This window comes from Girardinichthys multiradiatus, chromosome 11 (assembly GCF_021462225.1).
Source record: "Girardinichthys multiradiatus isolate DD_20200921_A chromosome 11, DD_fGirMul_XY1, whole genome shotgun sequence".
Lineage (NCBI taxonomy): Eukaryota > Metazoa > Chordata > Actinopteri > Cyprinodontiformes > Goodeidae > Girardinichthys > Girardinichthys multiradiatus.
Genome location: NC_061804.1, coordinates 19,440,278 through 19,459,873, shown reverse-complemented (window position 1 = coordinate 19,459,873; position 19,596 = coordinate 19,440,278). Strand labels below are relative to the sequence as shown.

The window sequence follows — 19,596 nt, the reverse complement described above, 5'->3', positions numbered from 1 at the left end:
GAGCAAGCACAGGATCTTCTTAATCTGGTCAACATGTTCTTGATGGTGGAGGCAGTCTTTAGGGACTCGGAGGAAGAGTCCATTACCATGGCAGAGATCACTATGGTTGAAAAAAAGCTCCCCAGCAGCTGGTTGCCATAAGTGGAGGTGATTTGCCTGAAGATGCTGAAGACTCTGGACCAGGTTAGGTTGTTATGGTTGACACATCTAGTCAGTGTCTCATAGACACTTGTGAGGTAGCAGTCCAGGGTCCCAGTTTTTTGAGAAAGCGCACCAGAGACTATGTTCCAACTGTCGAGGGATCAAATATCTCAGCCTTACTGGAAAGATTACTCTAGGGTTTTGGACAAGAGGCTCCGGCAAATTGTGTTTCTCACTCAGAAAAGGGTGGCTTTACTCCTAACAGTTTAGAGGTCAGTCTCTGCTTAAAGAGGAGGACCTAAACTAATTTCCTATGTTGCTGACGATTGATGGTAGGATGGAGTGTGATGCGAATAGATGTATTGGGGTTTTAGTCCACCACTGACCCAAAAAGTGAAGCTCTTGATTTACTGGTCTGCCTATGTTCGACCCACACCTAAGATCATGAGATATGGATCAAGACTATAAAACGAGATCTTGGACAAAGGCAGCTAACCAGGGATAAGGTTATGAGCTCCATCATCTGCAGGGAGCTTCAAGTAGAGCCGCTGCTCCTCATCACTGAAGAGAGTCAGTTAAGTTAGCTGAGCATTTGATCATGATTTTGAATTTTAGGCTCTTCCCTTTGGAGGTTTTCCAGGCATGTCCCACTAAGAAAAGACCCTGGGACAGACTGAGAACTTGCTGGAGGGACTACATATCCCTTCTCGCCTGGGAACAGCTTGGATCCCCAGAATGAGCTGGGAAGTGTCACTGAGGTCAAGGATGTCTGTGTTTCTTTCTATGACCTGTTAGCTCTATGACCAAATCTCAGATAAATTAAAGACGATAGCTCAGAAGTCTGCAACTCCAGTCTTTGGGTGCCACTGTCCTGCAACTTTTAGACACGTCCCCACACCTCAGTCAGAAGGCAGAATTACCTCCTTGACAAATCAGCTGGTTTTTGCAGAGGCATAGTCATTAACCATTCATTTGGTTCAGGTGTGTTGGAGCAGTGATGCATCCCTGCAATAGATGGTCGTCTTTGTGATGTTGTAATGTTATCCCTAACTTTTAAGTGTTCTCTTATTTATTTTTATCTTTTGAAATATTTCATTACTGTACCTTTAATACTCCAGGTTTTCCTTAACTTTTTTCTGTGATCAAATAGTTTGATTTTCAAACACTTGCCAGATTGCTTTTCAACCTTATACAACACACACATATCATAATCAATAGGCTACATCAACCATATTTATAAGAGCACATCAGTCTCAAAGTGTTACAGTAATACAGACTTTAGTGATGTTTTTTTTGTTTGGGATTTACAGCATGTGAGAAAAACAGCAACAAGCTTTTTTCAAATTCGTGGACTCATTTCACTCGTACTCTATTTCTCTCTCTCAGCCTTCTTTCACTCTCCATTCTGCCTTTTCCTGGCAGTAAAACATCATAAAGCGCAGCCCAGCAGTCGAATGAGGGCTAAAACAGCCCATTTGGTTTAACAAGGTGATGCAGTGTTATTTCTTTCTCTCTCTCTCCTCCTCTTTCTGTATATCTCTGTCCTTATGCCTTCGTAGTCAACTGACACAGTGTCCTGTTTTGCATAATTTTGCCCCTTTTTTCTCTGTATTTTCCCTCCTTCTTCCTAAAGGCCCCAGTGAGCCGTGATAGGCTTGCTGGGAATAAAACCTGGACCGTGTGGGGGGTGAGTGACATTTTGGAGCGAGATGGCGAGAGGGATGGTGGCCACATACCTGCATGGAGTGCTTCTCCTGACTCTGTGGAAACCATCGCAGCAAGGAGGTGGGTCCCCCTTTCAGTGCATGCATGCAGGGCAGTTCAGTTCAGCACCTGTGGATCAGATGTCATATAATGTTTGTGTGACGGGGTCAACAGATGAGATGCATGGGTTCACTTAAATTTTACTGAATGTGTAAAAATTGCCAAAAATACTGGAGATCTTGTGAGCTACCTTGCCTTCCACAATGGTGATTATAGTGAATAAAATGTTATGAAATGCTTTGGTCACTGGTTCAGCTGTTCACACTTTTTTCACAGATTCAGGAACTTACATAAAATGTCAACATATCTACCAGACATGCTGTTGGCATTGTTACTGAATTTATCTAGTATTTGGAGAGCCTTTTTAGGGTAAAAACAGATAAATGTTGTGCTAGGCTTAAAGTTGACAATCTTGGCATAAAGATAAAACAAAAGCATCCATTCATTCAAAGTGGGAATCTTGTCTCATAAAATTAAACATACATGTTTGAAATTTGGGGGAATACTTAAAGATATTGCTGCTAGCTGTCCAGTAAAAAATTATGTATTTTAATGTTTAAATCTGTAAAATAAGGATTTCAGAATAACAAATTGTTTATTGTCTGTAAAAAGACAAACGGCATTTTTTGTCTGAGGTCCAACATGTCTGGGTATTTTCCTAATAAACCTTTAAAATGTTGATAAATTGTAGTTATAGCCTAAATTGCTTCACACACCATGTCTGTAAAATCCTTATTTACCTGTTTGTGAAAAGCTTTGAGTTTGTTTTTAGAGTTAAAAAGATTCATTTGTAGTCTTTCCAGTTTTAGTTTGGGAGAAGAAAATATAAACCTGGCTTCAATGTAATTTGCATTTATAAATATATAAATGAATATAGAAATTGAGCAAAATGGTAAATATTTGTTTCATTCATTTGAATACGTTTTAATTACTTCTGTACAGTCCCTTGGAGAAGTAACATACCCAACAACCCTTCACATTTTGATACTTTACAACCACAAACCTTTATATTTTGTTCGGATTTCATGTGATAAACCAACACAAAGTAAAACATAGTTGTAAAGTATGAAGAAAACAATACAAAGATTTAAAAAAAATTTACAGATAAAAATTTTAGAAGTATTTGTTTTCAGCCCCATTTACTCTCATTACTCTGACACTGAAGTTAAAAGAGTTTACCTGTGTGGGTAATTTGGTCTTAGTATAAATCCAGCAGTTCTCAAAAGGCTTTCGAGGTTTGTATGAGAACAATGGAGAACAAACAGCATCAGACCAAGGAACACAGCAGACAGATAAGGAATAAATGACTGATGTTATTTAATTAGACCTTGCAATGACCCCTGTTCAATTTCCAATGACCCCTGTTCTATTAATCTTCTGGAAATCAAAAGACTATGGCACAACTACAAATATTCCAAGACATGTTCATCCACCAAAGCTGACAGGCTGGACAAGGAGAGTGTCAATCAGAGAATCAGACAAGAGGTCTATGGTAACTCTAGAGGAGATCCCCAGCTCAATGGGCGTGGTGTCTGTTGACAGAACAAACATTAGTCATGTGTTCAACAAATCTGGCCTTTCAAAACACATATTTGTTTAATAAAAGCCATGAACAAGTAAAAGATGGTGATTCAATCAGATGGAACCGAAACCTTTATGCAAAAAGCTGTTGGCAGAAATTAACACTGTACATCACACCAAACACACCAACTCCATGGTGACACATAAGGGTGGCAGCAACATGATGTGGGGATCCTTTCTTCAACAGGGACAGAAGAGCTGCTCAGAGTACTTAAAAAGGTGGACGGAGCTAAATACAGAGGAAGCTTGGATTAAAACGAGAAGCCTTAAGCTGTTTTGCAAAGAGCAATGGGCAAAGACTTTAGTCTGCAGATTTGCAAAGCTGATTGAGACATAATATTAAAGACTTTAAACTGTAAATGCAACAAAAGGAGGTTCTACAAAGGATTGACTCAAAGGGGCGCAATCACAGCTCCACGTCTCTTGGGAAATCTCTATTTCAGATTTGAGACTGAAGACTGTTTTCTTTTCAAGAAAGCTCAAGCTAAGACAGGTTGGATAGAAGGTGTCTTTGAACAGAAATTTCAAGTTAGTCAAGTTGATCAAACCCATTTTATTGTGGCAGGTCTTCCAGGATTTTCCTGTATTTAGGTCCATCTAACTACCTATGAGCCCTGACCAGTTTCCCTATCAATGCTAAAGAAAAACATCCCCACAGCATGATGCTGCCATCCCCTCTGTGAAGCCTTTTGGTGGCATCATGATGTTACCAAGCAATGCTTCACGGCAATGATGGTGTGTTCATGGTTATGTGCAGTGCTTGTTTTCTAACTTTCATCACATTTTGCACATAGGCCAAAGGTTTAATTTTGATTTCATTTTACCAGAACATGCAAATTGCAAATGAGACTTTCTTCTTGCCACTCATAATCAAAGGCCAGATTGGTGGAGTGCATGACTAATATGTGTCTCTTTAGCACATTCTCACACCTGAGCTGCAGATCTCTCCATCTCCTCCAGACTAACCATGAGCCTATTTGCTAATTCTCTGGCTTTGTAGTGCTTGCCTGGCCTGCCAATTCAGGTTGTTGGCCATGTCTTTGCGGGTTTGCAGTTGTAGCATTCTCTTTCCATTTTTTGAAGATTGAAAATGGCTTTGTGCTAAAGGCTGAAATATAGTTTTATAACCCAACCCGGCTCTAAACGTCTCCCCAACTCTATCCCTGACCTGTCTGGTGTGTTCATTGATTTTCATGATGCTGTTTGTTCATTAATGACAAACCTCTGAAGCTATCACAGAACAAACATACTGAGATTTAATCCCATTTCTGTTTAGTATTGAGGTGACTTCTGACTTTTGTGAAATTTTTGAGAACAATATCTTATTTACCTACTTCTTCCCAGCCATGTACTATTTTGTCTGTTACATTAAATCCTAATATAAAATCCTAATATGTGGTAGTAATGTGACAAAAACGTTCAAGGGGAGTAAATATTTTTGCAAGGTACTTTAACTAGAGATTAATCCAGTTGTTTAATCTTCACAAATCAATGCACCTAAAACACAATAAACCAGCTCTGTGATGCTCAATGTAAAGAAACTAAACTCAAAATATTGAACACAATAAAATTAACTATTACTAAATTACTATACATTATACTAAAATGATGGAGTAGAAAGACATTAAACAAAAGGGACATAAGTATCTCCACAGCCAGTCTGATATGAACAAATGCGTATATTTTATAAAGATAGTTTAGGAAAGCCGAAATGAACTGTTTAATTACTGAGATTTTACAGTGAGTGGAGAGAAACATCCTTCCTAAATAACAGACATGCTTTGTAGTGAATCTGAGTCATTATTTATCCCTGTCCAGTGTGTTTTCCAAAGCAACTACATTAAAAACGAAGTCTGCAGACAGAGGTGAGAGACTGAGCAGCTGAGTTATTTACTGTGTTGTTAATATACATGGCATTACTGTGACATCAGTAACTCACATTCTTTAAGAATCCCTGCAGACTGCTTTTTACATCTGGACTGTGGGTTTTTAACAAACCTTTCCTTTTATAGCTGTTCCCTGTGTGTGCTTCTATTTTTGGCAACAGCGATTGGTGAAATACACAACATAGGTGCAGAAAAATGTGAGAATTATGAGCACAGATGCATGCCTTTTTGGTTAGGCAGTGTTTGTTATCAGCTGGAGATAAATCAACACCTACAAAAACACACATATGAACTCAAGGCAAGATAAAGAAAAATCCTGCTTTAAGAAGTCTTAATTTTTAAAATACAATCTTTCTTCGTCTAAAATAGGAGAACAAATCTAGCATTATTTATTATAAATTCCCTCAAATCTACCATCTTTTAAAAACAAAAAACAAGATTTGTATTTGTTTTTAAAAGATTTGATATGGTACTCTTTGATAAGAGTAACATATCAAACAGCTGTTGGTTTGTAACTGAAACAAACCACTTTTTTCACCTTTTAACCAGGTGTATACGTACCAGCCTCTGGAGGAGTTGGAGCCGGCACAGGAGCTGGGACCGGACCTGGATTTGGACCAGGCGGCACTGGAACTGGAACAGGCTTTGGTCCTGGAGGAGGTGGTGCAGGTTTTCAGCCTGGTGCCGGAGGTGGACTTGGTGCTGGTCTAGGTGGAGGTAAACGATGGTTTTGTTTTCTGCTCGGTTTTATTGATTCTGACGGCATTTCCTGGCAAAACAGACAATTTCAGAGGTTCATGTTGAACTTCAGGTAAAAAAAAAAACATGACATACATCACATCAAGAGTATTTAGCACTAGTGCTTAAACAATGTGACACCTAAACATCACTTACCAGAGGCCAGTGTTTTTATGCCTCAAAGATAATGAACTCTGCATGATGATTTCAACCAAAGCTGCAAGTCTTTGTTTTGCATTTTTCACCTCTATAACATCCCTGACACCTTCATAAAATCAGATTTTCCCTCTGCAGATCTATCTGCGCTGACATTAATTATGTTTAAGCCACCAACACTTAGTTTGGATCATATACCAGGTGAACCCTTTAAGTATGCTTTATCTATTATTGACTTAATCTTTCTTTATTAGCCCCAGAGGCTTTGGAGGTGATCATAATTAAACCAATACTTAAAAAGTCATTCTTATTTTTATTATTAAAATAAGCAGTCTGACTTAATCATGGTACAGATCAGCTTTACTAAAAATCACCAATGATCTCCTCACTGCATCTGACAAAAGTCTCGTGTCTACACAGTTACACCTAAAATAATTCAACCCTCCCAGCAAATTAGGCTTGTAAAATTCAAAATTGTATCTGATGCAACCAACAAATGGCTTCATTAGTTGGATGTTAGCAATTCAGCTAATTCAAGACAATTCTCCAAAAGGTTAAGAGAACATCGACTTGAACAAATAAAGAAAAGGGTACAAAAAGATAGCAGAAACTGTTCTAAGAGATACAATTGGAAGCACAGTTCACATGTTTAGAGTTAAAGAAACCATTTACACGCTACCTGGATGTGGCAGAAACAGTCAGCTAACAATGGCTGGTACTAGATTCCTGAGGAGGCAAGAGGTCAAAATGTCTCGACTGGAAAGGACTGCAGTGAAATCTGGTGGCAGCAGGCACTGAGGGTTCAGTTTCCATACTAAGGACCAGAATGTACTCCAACAAAAACAAGTAAACTCAGCTCTAGTTTTCGCACAGCTACATAGACAAGTAGGTTTAAGGGGATCCTGCTTTGTTGAGGGATGACTCAAAACTGCAATTATTTAAGCATGGTAGCGGCTCAGTGATACTCTGGGAATGTTTTGGCACTTATTTCTAATATCTCTGTTGTTTGCTTATTACTCTGCCTTCTGTTTTTTTTAAATAGTCTTTTGGATTGTAGTTGGAATTTCTATTGTACTTTTTTTACTTTTTACTTTGTATTTCAAACTTATTTGGCCAGTTTTTATTGTTTGTATTACATTATTTTAGGCAAATTTTCATGTCATTTTATTTTTCTTTTTGAATTTTGATTCTGTAAAGCACCTTGATCTACAGTACATGCCTGTTGGAAACAGGCCTTATAAATAAACTTTTATCAATAATAAACTGATTTAATTTCCCTTGTGTTCTGTTCTTTAGGAGGATATGGACAAGGACCCGGGGGATTAGGACCTGGAGGCATAGGGCCGGGAGGTGTTATACCTGGTGGAGTTGGACCTGGAGGAGTTGGGGGAGTTGGACCAGGGAGTATAGGACCAGGAGGTTTTGGCCCAGGAGGAGTCGGTCCTGGAGGAGTTGGACCAGGAGGAATAGGACCAGGTGGAGTCGCCCCAGGGGGAGTTGGCCCAGGAGGAATAGGACCTGGGGGCTTCAGGCCTGGCACTTTTGGTCCAAGCAGTGGTGGACTGGGAGTAGTACCTGGTGCTGGTAAGAAAGGCTTGTTAAAATATTTAATTGGTTCCATATTTGTCTGTGAACTTATTATTGATGAACTGTCATGTTTGATTTCTTCTTCCAGGTGGGAAACCTCCTAAAACAGGTAAGATTTATAGACAAAGACCAAAAATGTCTGCGGCAACTGCATTGAAAACATAAAAAAATACATCATCCTACTGTTTTTCTGCAGGGGCTGGCTTTGGTGGGCTTGGTACAGGACAGGGAACTGCAGGTGTAGGAGGAGGACTGAGACCAGGAGTAGTAGGGACTGGTTTTGGACCAGGTGGTGTTGGTCCTGGAGGCTTTGGATCTGGGCCTGGTGGAGTTGGTCCAACTGGATTTGGGCAAGGGGGTGCTGGTCCAGGTGGCCTTGGAACAGGTGAAAAAAATATTTTCCTTAAAAAAGTAATTAATGAATTGAACTATTTAGGTTTTTGCTACAAGTATTCCCAGCACTTACTGAATGATGATAATGAAACTGGTCCAATCAGTAGTTAAAGCAGGGTTGGGTTAGAGGTTGCAAAGAGTTGTCCAGAGCTAAATCCAATTGATAGTCTGTGGCAATGTTCACAGATGCTCTCCGTCCAATCTGATGGATCTTTAGCCAATTTGCAAAGAGAAATGGGCCAGACTCTGCAGATGTGCACAGCTAGTAGAGACATACTGTAATAGACCTGCAGCTGTAACTGCAGCAAAAGAAGGTTGTGTAGTTCTAAAGCTTGAAACTGTAAATCAGTTTCCTTCCAACTTCACATAAATTTCCATTAACATTCACTAAACATGGTCTGTGGTTGTAAGAGGAAAAAACTGTTAAAAGCTTCAAGATGTTGGAATATTCTGCAAGGCATGAAACAAAGTTCTTGCAACTTAGTGACAGTGCAACATGCACAGGAGCTAAACAATAGTTCACAGCCTCCTTTATAGACTGGTTATTTAATACAGTGAAAGTCATGGAAACAAACATATTTGAAGTCTAAACTGTCTCCATGTTTTCCAGTATCATGCCAATACCAGAACAATGTAAACACTGTTTCTACATCAACACAAAACTGGAAGATAAAGACGGCGTACATATACCATTATTTCATTTCCTATTACATCAACATTGTAGGCTGTTGTTCAGGGACCAGCTACATGCACATACAGTGATAAAGAATATAATGCGTTAGGCATGGGAGTCCCTCGACAAAGAATGGAAGTCATTACGTCATTCAGATTAATTTGCTTTGGAAGTTGAGGCCTCCTTGTTTTTCATCCCTCATAAATATGAGCTGCCTGTGCCAGATGAAAAATGCTGGTGATACTATGAAAGCTGTTCTTACAGGATAAGCCTTCTGAAATCCACCCATTGTGCCTGTGCGTAAAACAATAGGTCAGAAAAAGCCTAGGAAACATTCTCGAATGTCATATTTTGCAGATTATATTTATATTGACCATTGGGAATCAAGTAATAACAATGTTAATCAAACACTTAAGGTTGTTTATAAATAATCACTAATAACTTACAAACAATAGCTTACAAACACCTGAATCTCTTTAGGTGGTTATGGGGGATATGGTGGTGGTTATGGACCCAAACCGCCTAAAACAGGTGAGTACTTTTTATTAACCTTTTTTCCCCAATCAGTTATTAGTAACATGTGGTTGATGTGTGTTTGTGTTACCATAGGTGGTGTTGGAACATCTCTTGGAGGAACAGCTTATGGACCGGGTGGAACTGGGTTTAGACCTGGTAGTGGTGGGGTTCTGCCTGGGGGTGCAGGGGTTGGACCTGGTGGAACTGGGCAAGTTCCTGGGGGAACAGGATTTGGTCCTGGTGGTACAGGGATTGGATCAGGCGGAACTGGGATAGTACCTGGGGGAACAAGATTTGGTCCTGGTGGTACAGGGATTGGATCAGGCGGAACTGGGATAGTACCTGGGGGAACAGGATTTGGTCCTGGTGGTACAGGGATTGGATCAGGCGGAACTGGGATAGTACCTGGGGGAACAGGATTTGGTCCTGGTGGTACAGGGATTGGATCAGGCGGAACTGGGATAGTACCTGGGGGAACAGGATTTGGTCCTGGTGGTACAGGGATTGGATCAGGCGGAACTGGGATAGTACCTGGGGGAACAGGATTTGGTCCTGGTGGTACAGGGATTGGATCAGGCGGAACTGGGATAGTACCTGGGGGAACAGGATTTGGTCCTGGTGGTACAGGGATTGGATCAGGCGGAACTGGGATAGTACCTGGGGGAACAGGATTTGGTCCTGGTGGTACAGGGATTGGATCAGGCGGAACTGGGATAGTACCTGGGGGAACAGGATTTGGTCCTGGTGGTACAGGGATTGGATCAGGCGGAACTGGGATAGTACCTGGGGGAACAGGATTTGGTCCTGGTGGTACAGGGATTGGATCAGGCGGAACTGGGATAGTACCTGGGGGAACAGGATTTGGTCCTGGTGGTACAGGGATTGGATCAGGCGGAACTGGGATAGTACCTGGGGGAACAGGATTTGGTCCTGGTGGTACAGGGATGGGATCAGGCGGAACTGGGATAGTACCTGGGGGAACAGGATTTGGTCCTGGTGGTACAGGGATCAGACCAGGCGGAACTGGGATAGTACCTGGGGGAACAGGATTTGGTCCTGGTGGTACAGGGATTGGATCAGGTGGAACTGGGATAGTACCTGGGGGAACAGGATTTGGTCCTGGTGGTACAGGGATTGGACCAGGCGGAACTGGGATAGTACCTGGGGGAACAGGATTTGGTCCTGGTGGTACAGGGATTGGATCAGGCGGAACTGGGATAGTACCTGGGGGAACAGGATTTGGTCCTGGTGGTACAGGGATTGGACCAGGCGGAACTGGGATAGTACCTGGGGGAACAGGATTTGGTCCTGGTGGTACAGGGATTGGACCTGGTGGAACTGGGCTTGGACCTGGAGTGACAGGAATCGGTCCCAGTGGAGCTTTTCCAGGCGTAGGCGGTAAATATAGTATATGCAACATTCAAATGTATATGTATTGTGCCTTGATTAAAGGGTTCAAATCCCTTCAACTTATTTCATGTTGTTATGTTTCAGCCACAAAGTTTTATATATTTTATTGGAATTGTATTTAATAGGCCAACAAAGGGTATAACACATTAATAAAATGGAAGTAATACCTTGTTTGTTTCCAAACAACAATGTGATTTGCATGTGTATTCAGCTCCCGTTGCTCAGGTACTTTTTATTAAGACTCAGCTTAATAGCATCATTCAGATCATAGAACACATCAATGAAAAAACTTTAAAGCAGGGTTAGATGAAAAAACATCCCAAACTATGAACACCAAACAGACTACATCTGAAATTAGAAAGAATGTGGCAAAAATGCAAAGTTTGCTTCAAAACAAATAGAGCACACCAAGTGTGAAAGGTCATCAAGTCAGATTAGTCCAAAATTGAGCTTTGAAAAAAACAACAATGAGACAGGATGGTGGCAGTATCATGCTAAAGTGGAAGTTTATCTTACAGCAGGACCCCTAATAATACAGTTAGATACAAAGGAATGGTTTTAGTCAAATTAGCTTTTTGTGTTTGAATTGGCCTGTCATAGTCAAGAACTATGGAAGCAAATCGTTACCATATTTCAAATGAAAAAGCATTTTCAGAAATGCTTTTTCATTTTAAGAATGTGGCTGCATTGTTTGACTCATAAATGAAATTAGTAATCAATCATCCTATTTGCATTTGCATTTTCTTCTTCAAGACTGCTCATTCCTTCACTAAATTAAAATGAAAAAGACATTTGAGATTTATTTTTTAAAATATGCCCCAGCAAATAGATACCATAATTCAATTTGAAATGTAAAATTTGAAAATGAAAAAGCATTTCTGGAAATGCTTTTTCATTTTAAGAATGTGGCTGCGTTATTTGACCCATAAATAAAATTAGTAATCAATCATCCTATTTGCATTTGCATTTTCTTCTTCATGACTGCACATTTTATGCCATAATCAAAAAGAAAACAAAGCAGACATTGTTTTTTCGTTTTCGTGGTCTGCCCGCAAAGTACTGCCCAGAACTCGAAAACAAAAAAGCATTCCGAGCTACGGGCGCAGAAGAGTGACGTCAGCAGCCGCTCTTCCTCAGCTCCCTGCTGACCGAGCTACCCATCTTGTTCGGTAGGGGGCGCTGTGCACGTCTGCAGTGCATACATTGCAAACGTGCCGAGAAATTGATTGAATTGCAGCAGGGCCGAGCTCAGTTTGTGGCAATGACAGGCAGAACTGGTAGTTCCGGTGGCAGGCTGTGGCATCCTTGTGGCAGCCTTATGGCCTGGGAGATCCAGCGTGTTTTTAAGCATTTATTTATATTTTTCTGTGAGTGACAATTCAGAATAGCCGCTCATGCTCTATAATAAACCGGCTGTTTGTGCAATAAATCTTCGTCATCCTTTCAACACGTCACACATACACATAGTGCTATTTATTTTCCATGTCAAGTAAATACAATCACCTTATGTTATGGGTCTAAAGCTGTTTATTAAATAATAATCAATAATGAAATCATTATGTAAAGGTAACAGGCTATAGCAATAATGACAACCCATTTGCCGATAATCAGCATCAGCTTCCACAAAAACAGCGGCAACCGCATTGGCAAGTTTTACGGCCGGTCTGGCACCTTCTGGCATCCTAGCGGAATCAATCCCCTGTCACCCTGCGGCAGACTGTGGCAGTTCCGGTGGCAGCTTCGGTGGCGGAACTGCCACAGCCTGCCACCGGAACTGTGGAGCTGTGGCGGAACTACCAGTTCTGCCTGCCACAAATTGACCTCGGCCCTGCTGCAATTCAATCAATTTCTCGGCACGTTTGCAATGTAACGCAATGCAGATGTGCACAGCGCCTCCCACCGAACAAGATGGGTAGCTCGGTCAGCAGGGAGCTGAGGAAGAGCGGCTGCTGACGTCACTCTTCTGCGCCCGCAGCTCGGAATGCTTTTTTGTTTTCGAGTTCTGGGCAGTACTTTGCGGGCAGACCACGAAAACGAAAAAGCAATGTCTGCTTTGTTTTCTTTTTGATTATGGCATAAAATGTGCAGTCATGAAGAAGAAAATGCAAATAGGATGATTGATTACTAATTTTATTTATGGGTCAAATAATGCAGCCACATTCTTAAAATGAAAAAGCATTTCTGAAATGCTTTTTCATTTGAAATATGGTAACGATTTGCTTCCATAAAGAACTAAATCCGATTGAATATCTGTGGTTTGAACACTGATGCTAACAGATGATCTGCATCAAATCTAAGTGAGATTAAGCTATTTTTGCAAAGAAGAATGGGCCAAAAGTTATGTCTATAAAGCTTGTGTACATTCCTAATAGGACTGAATACAAATGCAAGCATCACGTTTTAGTTTTAATTGTAAAAAAAAATAAAATAAAATCACATATCATTTTGCTTCCCCACTAAAATTATTCTGCCCCATCAAATGCCAATCAAATATGTTAAAGTTGTGGTCATAACATGAAGAAGTTAGAAATAATTCAAGAGGTTTGGAAGTTTTTGCAAGGCATTCTATACTTTTATTTTACTATATGTATTTTGTGCATTTCTTTAAAAAATGATTCAATTGCAAAACCTTTAGGGTTTAAAGAAAATGTGTTGCTCTGTTTTTGAAACTCTACATACAAAATGTTCCGCCTACAACAAATGTATTTTCTCTGCAGCTCCAATATTGCCTCAGACTGGTGTAGGACCTGGAGGAAAGAGTGGTAGTAAAGCATCCAAACAGGTCCCAGGTACACTGCATGTGCTCTCCACCAATCTGTTACAAAAACACTTTATAATTTATCATCGACTAAAAACACAGATTTTATTCTTGAAATATTCTTAATGTAAATATGAACCACATAGGCATCGGAGTACCTGGACTTTTTCAGGGTGGATTTGTACCAGGTCAAGGTGTGTTGCAACTCTTGTAGAATGTTACATAACATAGTAACAGGTATTGTGGAAAAGAAAACTGTTAGTTTTTCCATGTCCTCTGATAAGGTTTTGGAGGCCGTGGGGTTCTCCCTGGAGTAGCCACAGGATCTGGAATTGGGCCTCAAACTGGTATGTAAACATGTTCTTTGATTATGAATGATGGGAAAACTTGTTTTGTATTGGTACGGCGTAAGAGACCAAAAATAAAAATAATACTTCTTTTCTCACAGGGACCGGAGTACTTGGTCAAGACGGGGCCGGACAAGGAGGAAGTAAGTGTCTCAAAGTTTAAAAAGTTAACAAGTACATATGTTATTGCAAAATTAAAAGACTAATCAAGTCCAGTAAATATGTCCCATTTTGTAATTCAGAGGACCGTATGTATAACTTGTCATTCTCATCCTAGATGGTCGTGGACAACAGATATCTGGAGTTTTTCATGGTTACCCTCTAATATCACCAAAATCAGGTACACTGCAACCTAAAATGCAGGAAAATGTAGCTGCACATTACAAGAAAACAATAATACATGCAAAAACATACTGTAATCATGCAAACTAAAGGTTTATTTAAACCATTTTATTTTAATTTAGGGACAGGAAAATCAAAGAAACCAGGAAAAGCTGCAGCCAAATATGGTAACACCTGTGAAATCTGAAAAGGTTAACTTGATGTATTATAGCCATCTTTTAGGTTAATTTTGACTTGCTGTATTTTTGTACACCTTTTTTTTCTTGAGGCGGTGCTGGAGCTGGAGGAGGTCATCTTGGTCAGGGAGGCACCTTAGGCACTGGAAGACTTCCTGGAGGTGGAGTAGGAGTCATCCCTGGAGCGGGAAGTGGAACTGGAACAGGAGTCGGACCTGGATTTGGAGGTGGCATTGGTACGGGTGGTGGACCTGGAGTGGGAACAGGAGTTGGACCTGGATTTACAGGAGGAATTGGAACAGGGGCTGGCACTGGACTTGGAGGCGGAGTTGGACCTGGATTCGGAGGAGGCAGCAGCATATCCGGTTTAGGTAAATCAATACGACTAAAAAAGGCATTATTTTTTCTAATCAGTAATCCCTTTAATTTATAAGTGCATGTTATTTTCAAGTATGTGTTTCAGTAAATGTACGTTGATGTTGTGTTTTACACAGGTTATGGTCCTGGCTCAGCCAAAGCACGCAAATATGGTGGGACAGGCCTTGAGACAACTAACATCTTATGTATGTAGATTTTACATTTATTAACACAATCAAATGCCTTTAATCTTTAAAGGTGGTGTAGTTCCTGGCACAACGGGAGTTGGTTCCAGCACAGGAGGGGGGAGTCTGGGAGGCCAAGGAACAGGGTTGCGACCTGGATCAGGGCTCGGTTTTGGCCCAGGTGGTGCTGGTACTGGCTATGGACCAGGTGGAGTTGGACCAGGTGGTGTTGGACCAGGTGGTGTCGGTACTGGATATGGACCAGGTGGAGTTGGACCAGGTGGTGCTGGGACTGGATATGGACCAGCTGGAGTTGGACCAGGTGGTGTTGGCACTGGATATGGACCAGGTGGAGTTGGATCAGGTGGAGTTGGACCAGGTGGTGTCGGTACTGGATATGGACCAGGTGGAGTTGGACCAGGTGGTGCTGGGACTGGATATGGACCAGCTGGAGTTGGACCGGGTGGTGTTGGCACTGGATATGGACCAGGTGGAGTTGGATCAGGTGGAGTTGGACCAGGTGGTGTTGGACCAGGTGGAGTTAGACCTGGTGGTTTTGGTCCGGCTGGAGTAGGACCGGCTGGTGTCGGCACTGGATATGGACCAGGTGGATTCGGCACTGGAACAGGAAGAACAGGAACTGGACCTGGGGGTAAATGAGCAAGTACTGTTAATGAAAATTAATTTAGCTCTTATTTCACTTTAAGACCATGAAAAATCAGAACATGAGCTCAGTAATTCCTACTCATTGCATTAGCAAAGACCTGTCCATAAAACTATGCTTTTATTTCAGGATATGATGCCAGTGCCAAAGCTCGTAAATATGGTAAGAATATAAAAAAATTTAACAACTATAAAATATTAATATATAAAATATTTCTGCAAACATGATGATTCTGCTAATTGTAGGCATGCTAAGTGGAGCAATCGGAGGACCAGGATTGGGACCAGGTGGAGTTGGCACTGGATATGGACCTGGTGGTGTTGGACCTGGTGGGCTTGGTCCTGCCGGTATTGGACCAGGTGGCGTTGGTCCAGGTGGTGCTGGTACTGGCTATGGACCAGGAGGAGTTGGACCTGGAGGAGTTGGACCAGGTAGTGTTGGACCCGGTGGAGTTGGCACTGGGTATAGACCAGGTGGAGCTGGTCCTGGAGGTGTTGGACCCAGTGGAGTTGGCACTGGATATGGACCAGGGGGTGTTGGACCGGGTGGAGTTGGCACTGGATATGGACCAGCTGGGGTTGGACCAGGTGGAGTTGGGCCAGGATATGGACCACGTGGAGTTGGTCCTGGTGGTGTTGGACCAGGTGGAGTTGGCACTGGATATGGACCAGCTGGTGTTGGACCAGGTGGAGCTGGACCAGGTGGAGTTGGACCAGGATATGGACCAGGAGGTAAAATGTAAAACAAACATATAGTCAAATACTGACGCACATCTAAAAACAGATCATTTGGAGTAATTGTGATTTATTTGCAGGATATGCAGGAGCCAAAGCACGTAAATATGGTGAGGCAACTTTTTGAAATATATTTACTCCTTGAAGTAGACTTGTGATTTAATGCAGTTTTTACCCACCGATAAAGCCTGATGGCAAATTAATCCTGCAGGCTTTATCACTGACTGAACATTCATTCATGTTATCAAAGCTCTGTCCAACCATATCTTTCTCCAAGGACATGAGATGTTTGGACAACGTAGTTTGCTCACGTTCTCTTTATAAAATAAATCCTCTTCACAGGAGTCCCTGGAGGGGTGGGAGGTACCCTGGGTGTAGGAGGAGGACTTGGAGTTGGAACTGGGCCTGGGTCTGGACTTGGAGTAGGTGAAGGGATTCCTGGACGAGGTGGATTGACAACTGGTGGTGGGCCTGGATCAGGACTTGGGATAGCAGGGACACTTGGTTCTGGTATTGGAACAGGAGGTGGGCCAGCTGGCTTTGGACCAGGCAGTGCAGGAGGTAAAAACAGAAAAAGTATGTTGCAAAAATGTCTGAAACAACTGTGCTTTAATTAACTTACATTTTGTACTCGTAAGCAAACCCTTTTGTTCCCACGTTGCATATTTTCTTCGTAGTTATTAATTTTCCTAATTTATGAAGATAATTAGACGCAGAAATTCTCAAGGTGCATGTATAATTTAATTTAATTGCATGTTATTTTGTGAAAACTATTCAATACACCATAAATCCATACTGTAGCTTGTGGTTCTGATCCCCTTTTGGATCAGTTGAGACCAATGAAATATGACAGATTAAGACACCGGGAACAAATTAAAATACCTCCTGCTGGTGTTACCATAAAACTCTGTTTCCTTACAGCAGACTGAGTAGAATATATAAAGTTACTTGAAATTGATCAAATCACTGGTTCTCAAAGCAGGACAAAACTTTTCTAAGCAAAGAACTTACAGAAGTATGAAATGGTAAGGGAAATGGTAAAAAACTAATTTTTAAATGTAGCTGAGAATTAAAGTTAAATAAACCGATGATGTTGATGCAAAAAGCTTTTCTATGTGTAAATGTCTCTTTTACTTTACAGGATATCCTGGTGGTGCAAAGTCTCTCAAATATGGTGGGATTTATTATTTATTTGACTCATTTAAACAAGGAAAATAATTGTGTGTTACATTAGCTTTTGGCTTCAACAATAATTATGATATATATTAAATTATAAAATATTTATCCTGGAAGTCTTGATTTGAATTTCATGACAAAGACTGGATATATTTAAAAAATCAATCAGTGATAAAATAGGTGTAAATGCTCTCCTCCCCAGGGCTTCCAGGTGGAGGTGGACCTCCTGGGTCTGGATTCGGAGGTCCAGGGACTGGAGGAGCTCTTGGTATTGGCAGAGGACCTGGAGGTGGCTCAGTAGCTGGGACTGGTTATGTACCAGGAGGAGGTTATGGTGTAAGCCCAGGAGCTGGATATGGAACAGGTTCACATTTTATATTTTACATTTTAGCTTTAGGTAACCTAAATTCAAACCTGTTAAAGTTTCTCCCTTCTGTTATGCATAGGTTATGGACCTGGATCAAAACCCTCTAAATACGGTATAGAAAAGTATTTTCAATAAAAAAAATATATAGTTAAATTTGAAATAGCAGTAGTTGCAGTTTTTTTTATGTTTATTTTCGGAAAGGTCAAGTTGGAACAGGAGGGGGCGGAGTACTTAGAGGGGGAGCAGGACGAGGTGGTGAGTCCTTTTTTATATATATTTGTGTTGGTGGTGCATTTTTTCTCATTTTTGGGTAATCTGATTGCTTTTTGTCTATTCTTTGGTCTGATGTACTTATACAGGTGGCTATGGACCGGGTAGCTTTGGTCCTGGATCTGGAGGTCTAGGTTGGTTTAGTCAGTTTTGTGTTCTCATGGTCAAAATGAAAGCCTAAAACAAGTTCTGTTTCAGTCCATTCTCTTTTATGGAGCCAAAAGATTAATGGTTGAAATAGTTATTTTGGTGGCTATAAGGGCACAAGCACACTGATGTAAATTGTAAATGGCCTGCACCTGTACAGTGCTTTATCAAGTCTGAGGACTCCAAAGCATTTTAGGTAAGGTAGGTAAGGTAAGTTTATTTATATAGCGTTTTTCAGTAACGAGACACTCAAAGCGCTGTACATACAATTACAATACAATCACAAAGAAAATAAACACAGATACAGACACAGAAAAACTACAATCCTTCTGAAAAATCTAAAAATCTCTGGCCAACATTACAATGATACAGATAACATTAATAATCCTTTTGGGTTTTACTGGTAAGAGTTGGTTCTAAACCAATCTTTCTAAAGAGGTAATTATATCATTAAGTCCTCTACGTAGGGGAAAGCATCTTGTGTCGAGAGAGAATGATCCTTGGGTTCGCTGGTATAATGCAGTTGTAGTCCCATAATTGAAATTTAACCAAGCAATCACTGAGTTCTCACTAAGGAAGCTGAGTCACTGGTATAAAAACAACTTTTGTTCAAATTTTTTAGAGACTAGTATTATTTTCCTTTCACTGGTAAATCTAAAAATCTATGAAAAGGAGCTAAAAATCTACAGATAACATTAATATTCCTTTGGGTTTTACTGATAAGAGCTGGTTCTAAACCAATCTTTCTAAAGAGGTAATTATATCATTAAGTCCTCTATATTTTCCTTTCACTGGTTAATCTAAAAATCTATGAAAAGGAGCTAAAAATCTATGAAAAGGAGAAGAAATTAAAAAATGAAATCCAACATTTAGGTAAAAATAAGGAGCATGGGAAAGCAACACACATAAGCAAAACTTTTGCAGGGGCATGGTGGACTTGTGAGGGTGCCAATATTTAAGTATAATCATGTGTGCAAAGAATTAGACTGTCAACACTGACGAAGGTGCCATTGTCCTTGAAAAACAGATGGAAGTTTTATCAAACGGCCATACAGTTCAGTTCACAGATGAGGGGGGTTGCTGGGGCAGAGCGTCGTGTTTACAGAACATCCAGGAGAAATGTTTTGATAAGAAGCCTGTGGAGGCCATATCGGGGCGCCTGAATTAGACAAACAATAAATGTTTTGGTTCAGGCTGGCTGTAATTTTCCACCTGCCTTCAAAGTCTT

The 19,596-nt window shown here is 40.8% G+C and overlaps 1 protein-coding gene across 15 annotated transcripts in view; it reads left to right on the top strand.

The window, feature by feature from the left end:
* The first annotated feature begins 1,798 nt into the window (after nucleotides 1–1,798).
* Nucleotides 1,799–19,596, top strand: part of LOC124876112 (fibroin heavy chain-like) — a 31,614-nt gene continuing 13,816 nt past the window's right edge. For 14 of the 15 annotated variants that reach the window (XM_047378626.1, XM_047378636.1, XM_047378637.1 and 11 more), the window contains exons 1-25: nucleotides 1,799–1,926; nucleotides 5,922–6,089; nucleotides 7,563–7,850; nucleotides 7,942–7,962; nucleotides 8,050–8,238; nucleotides 9,400–9,450; nucleotides 9,529–10,833; nucleotides 13,563–13,634; nucleotides 13,750–13,797; nucleotides 13,888–13,950; nucleotides 14,052–14,093; nucleotides 14,228–14,290; nucleotides 14,415–14,459; nucleotides 14,561–14,839; nucleotides 14,963–14,998; nucleotides 15,084–15,662; nucleotides 15,804–15,836; nucleotides 15,920–16,405; nucleotides 16,489–16,518; nucleotides 16,751–16,969; nucleotides 17,550–17,582; nucleotides 17,787–17,948; nucleotides 18,031–18,063; nucleotides 18,153–18,206; nucleotides 18,311–18,355. In XM_047378626.1, the coding sequence (XP_047234582.1) occupies nucleotides 1,851–1,926; nucleotides 5,922–6,089; nucleotides 7,563–7,850; nucleotides 7,942–7,962; nucleotides 8,050–8,238; nucleotides 9,400–9,450; nucleotides 9,529–10,833; nucleotides 13,563–13,634; nucleotides 13,750–13,797; nucleotides 13,888–13,950; nucleotides 14,052–14,093; nucleotides 14,228–14,290; nucleotides 14,415–14,459; nucleotides 14,561–14,839; nucleotides 14,963–14,998; nucleotides 15,084–15,662; nucleotides 15,804–15,836; nucleotides 15,920–16,405; nucleotides 16,489–16,518; nucleotides 16,751–16,969; nucleotides 17,550–17,582; nucleotides 17,787–17,948; nucleotides 18,031–18,063; nucleotides 18,153–18,206; nucleotides 18,311–18,355 (4,420 nt within the window). In that variant the 5' untranslated portion in view covers nucleotides 1,799–1,850. The remainder of the gene's footprint in view (nucleotides 1,927–5,921; nucleotides 6,090–7,562; nucleotides 7,851–7,941; nucleotides 7,963–8,049; nucleotides 8,239–9,399; nucleotides 9,451–9,528; nucleotides 10,834–13,562; nucleotides 13,635–13,749; nucleotides 13,798–13,887; nucleotides 13,951–14,051; nucleotides 14,094–14,227; nucleotides 14,291–14,414; nucleotides 14,460–14,560; nucleotides 14,840–14,962; nucleotides 14,999–15,083; nucleotides 15,663–15,803; nucleotides 15,837–15,919; nucleotides 16,406–16,488; nucleotides 16,519–16,750; nucleotides 16,970–17,549; nucleotides 17,583–17,786; nucleotides 17,949–18,030; nucleotides 18,064–18,152; nucleotides 18,207–18,310; nucleotides 18,356–19,596) is intronic. The other variant, XM_047378631.1, reaches the window with a different exon arrangement.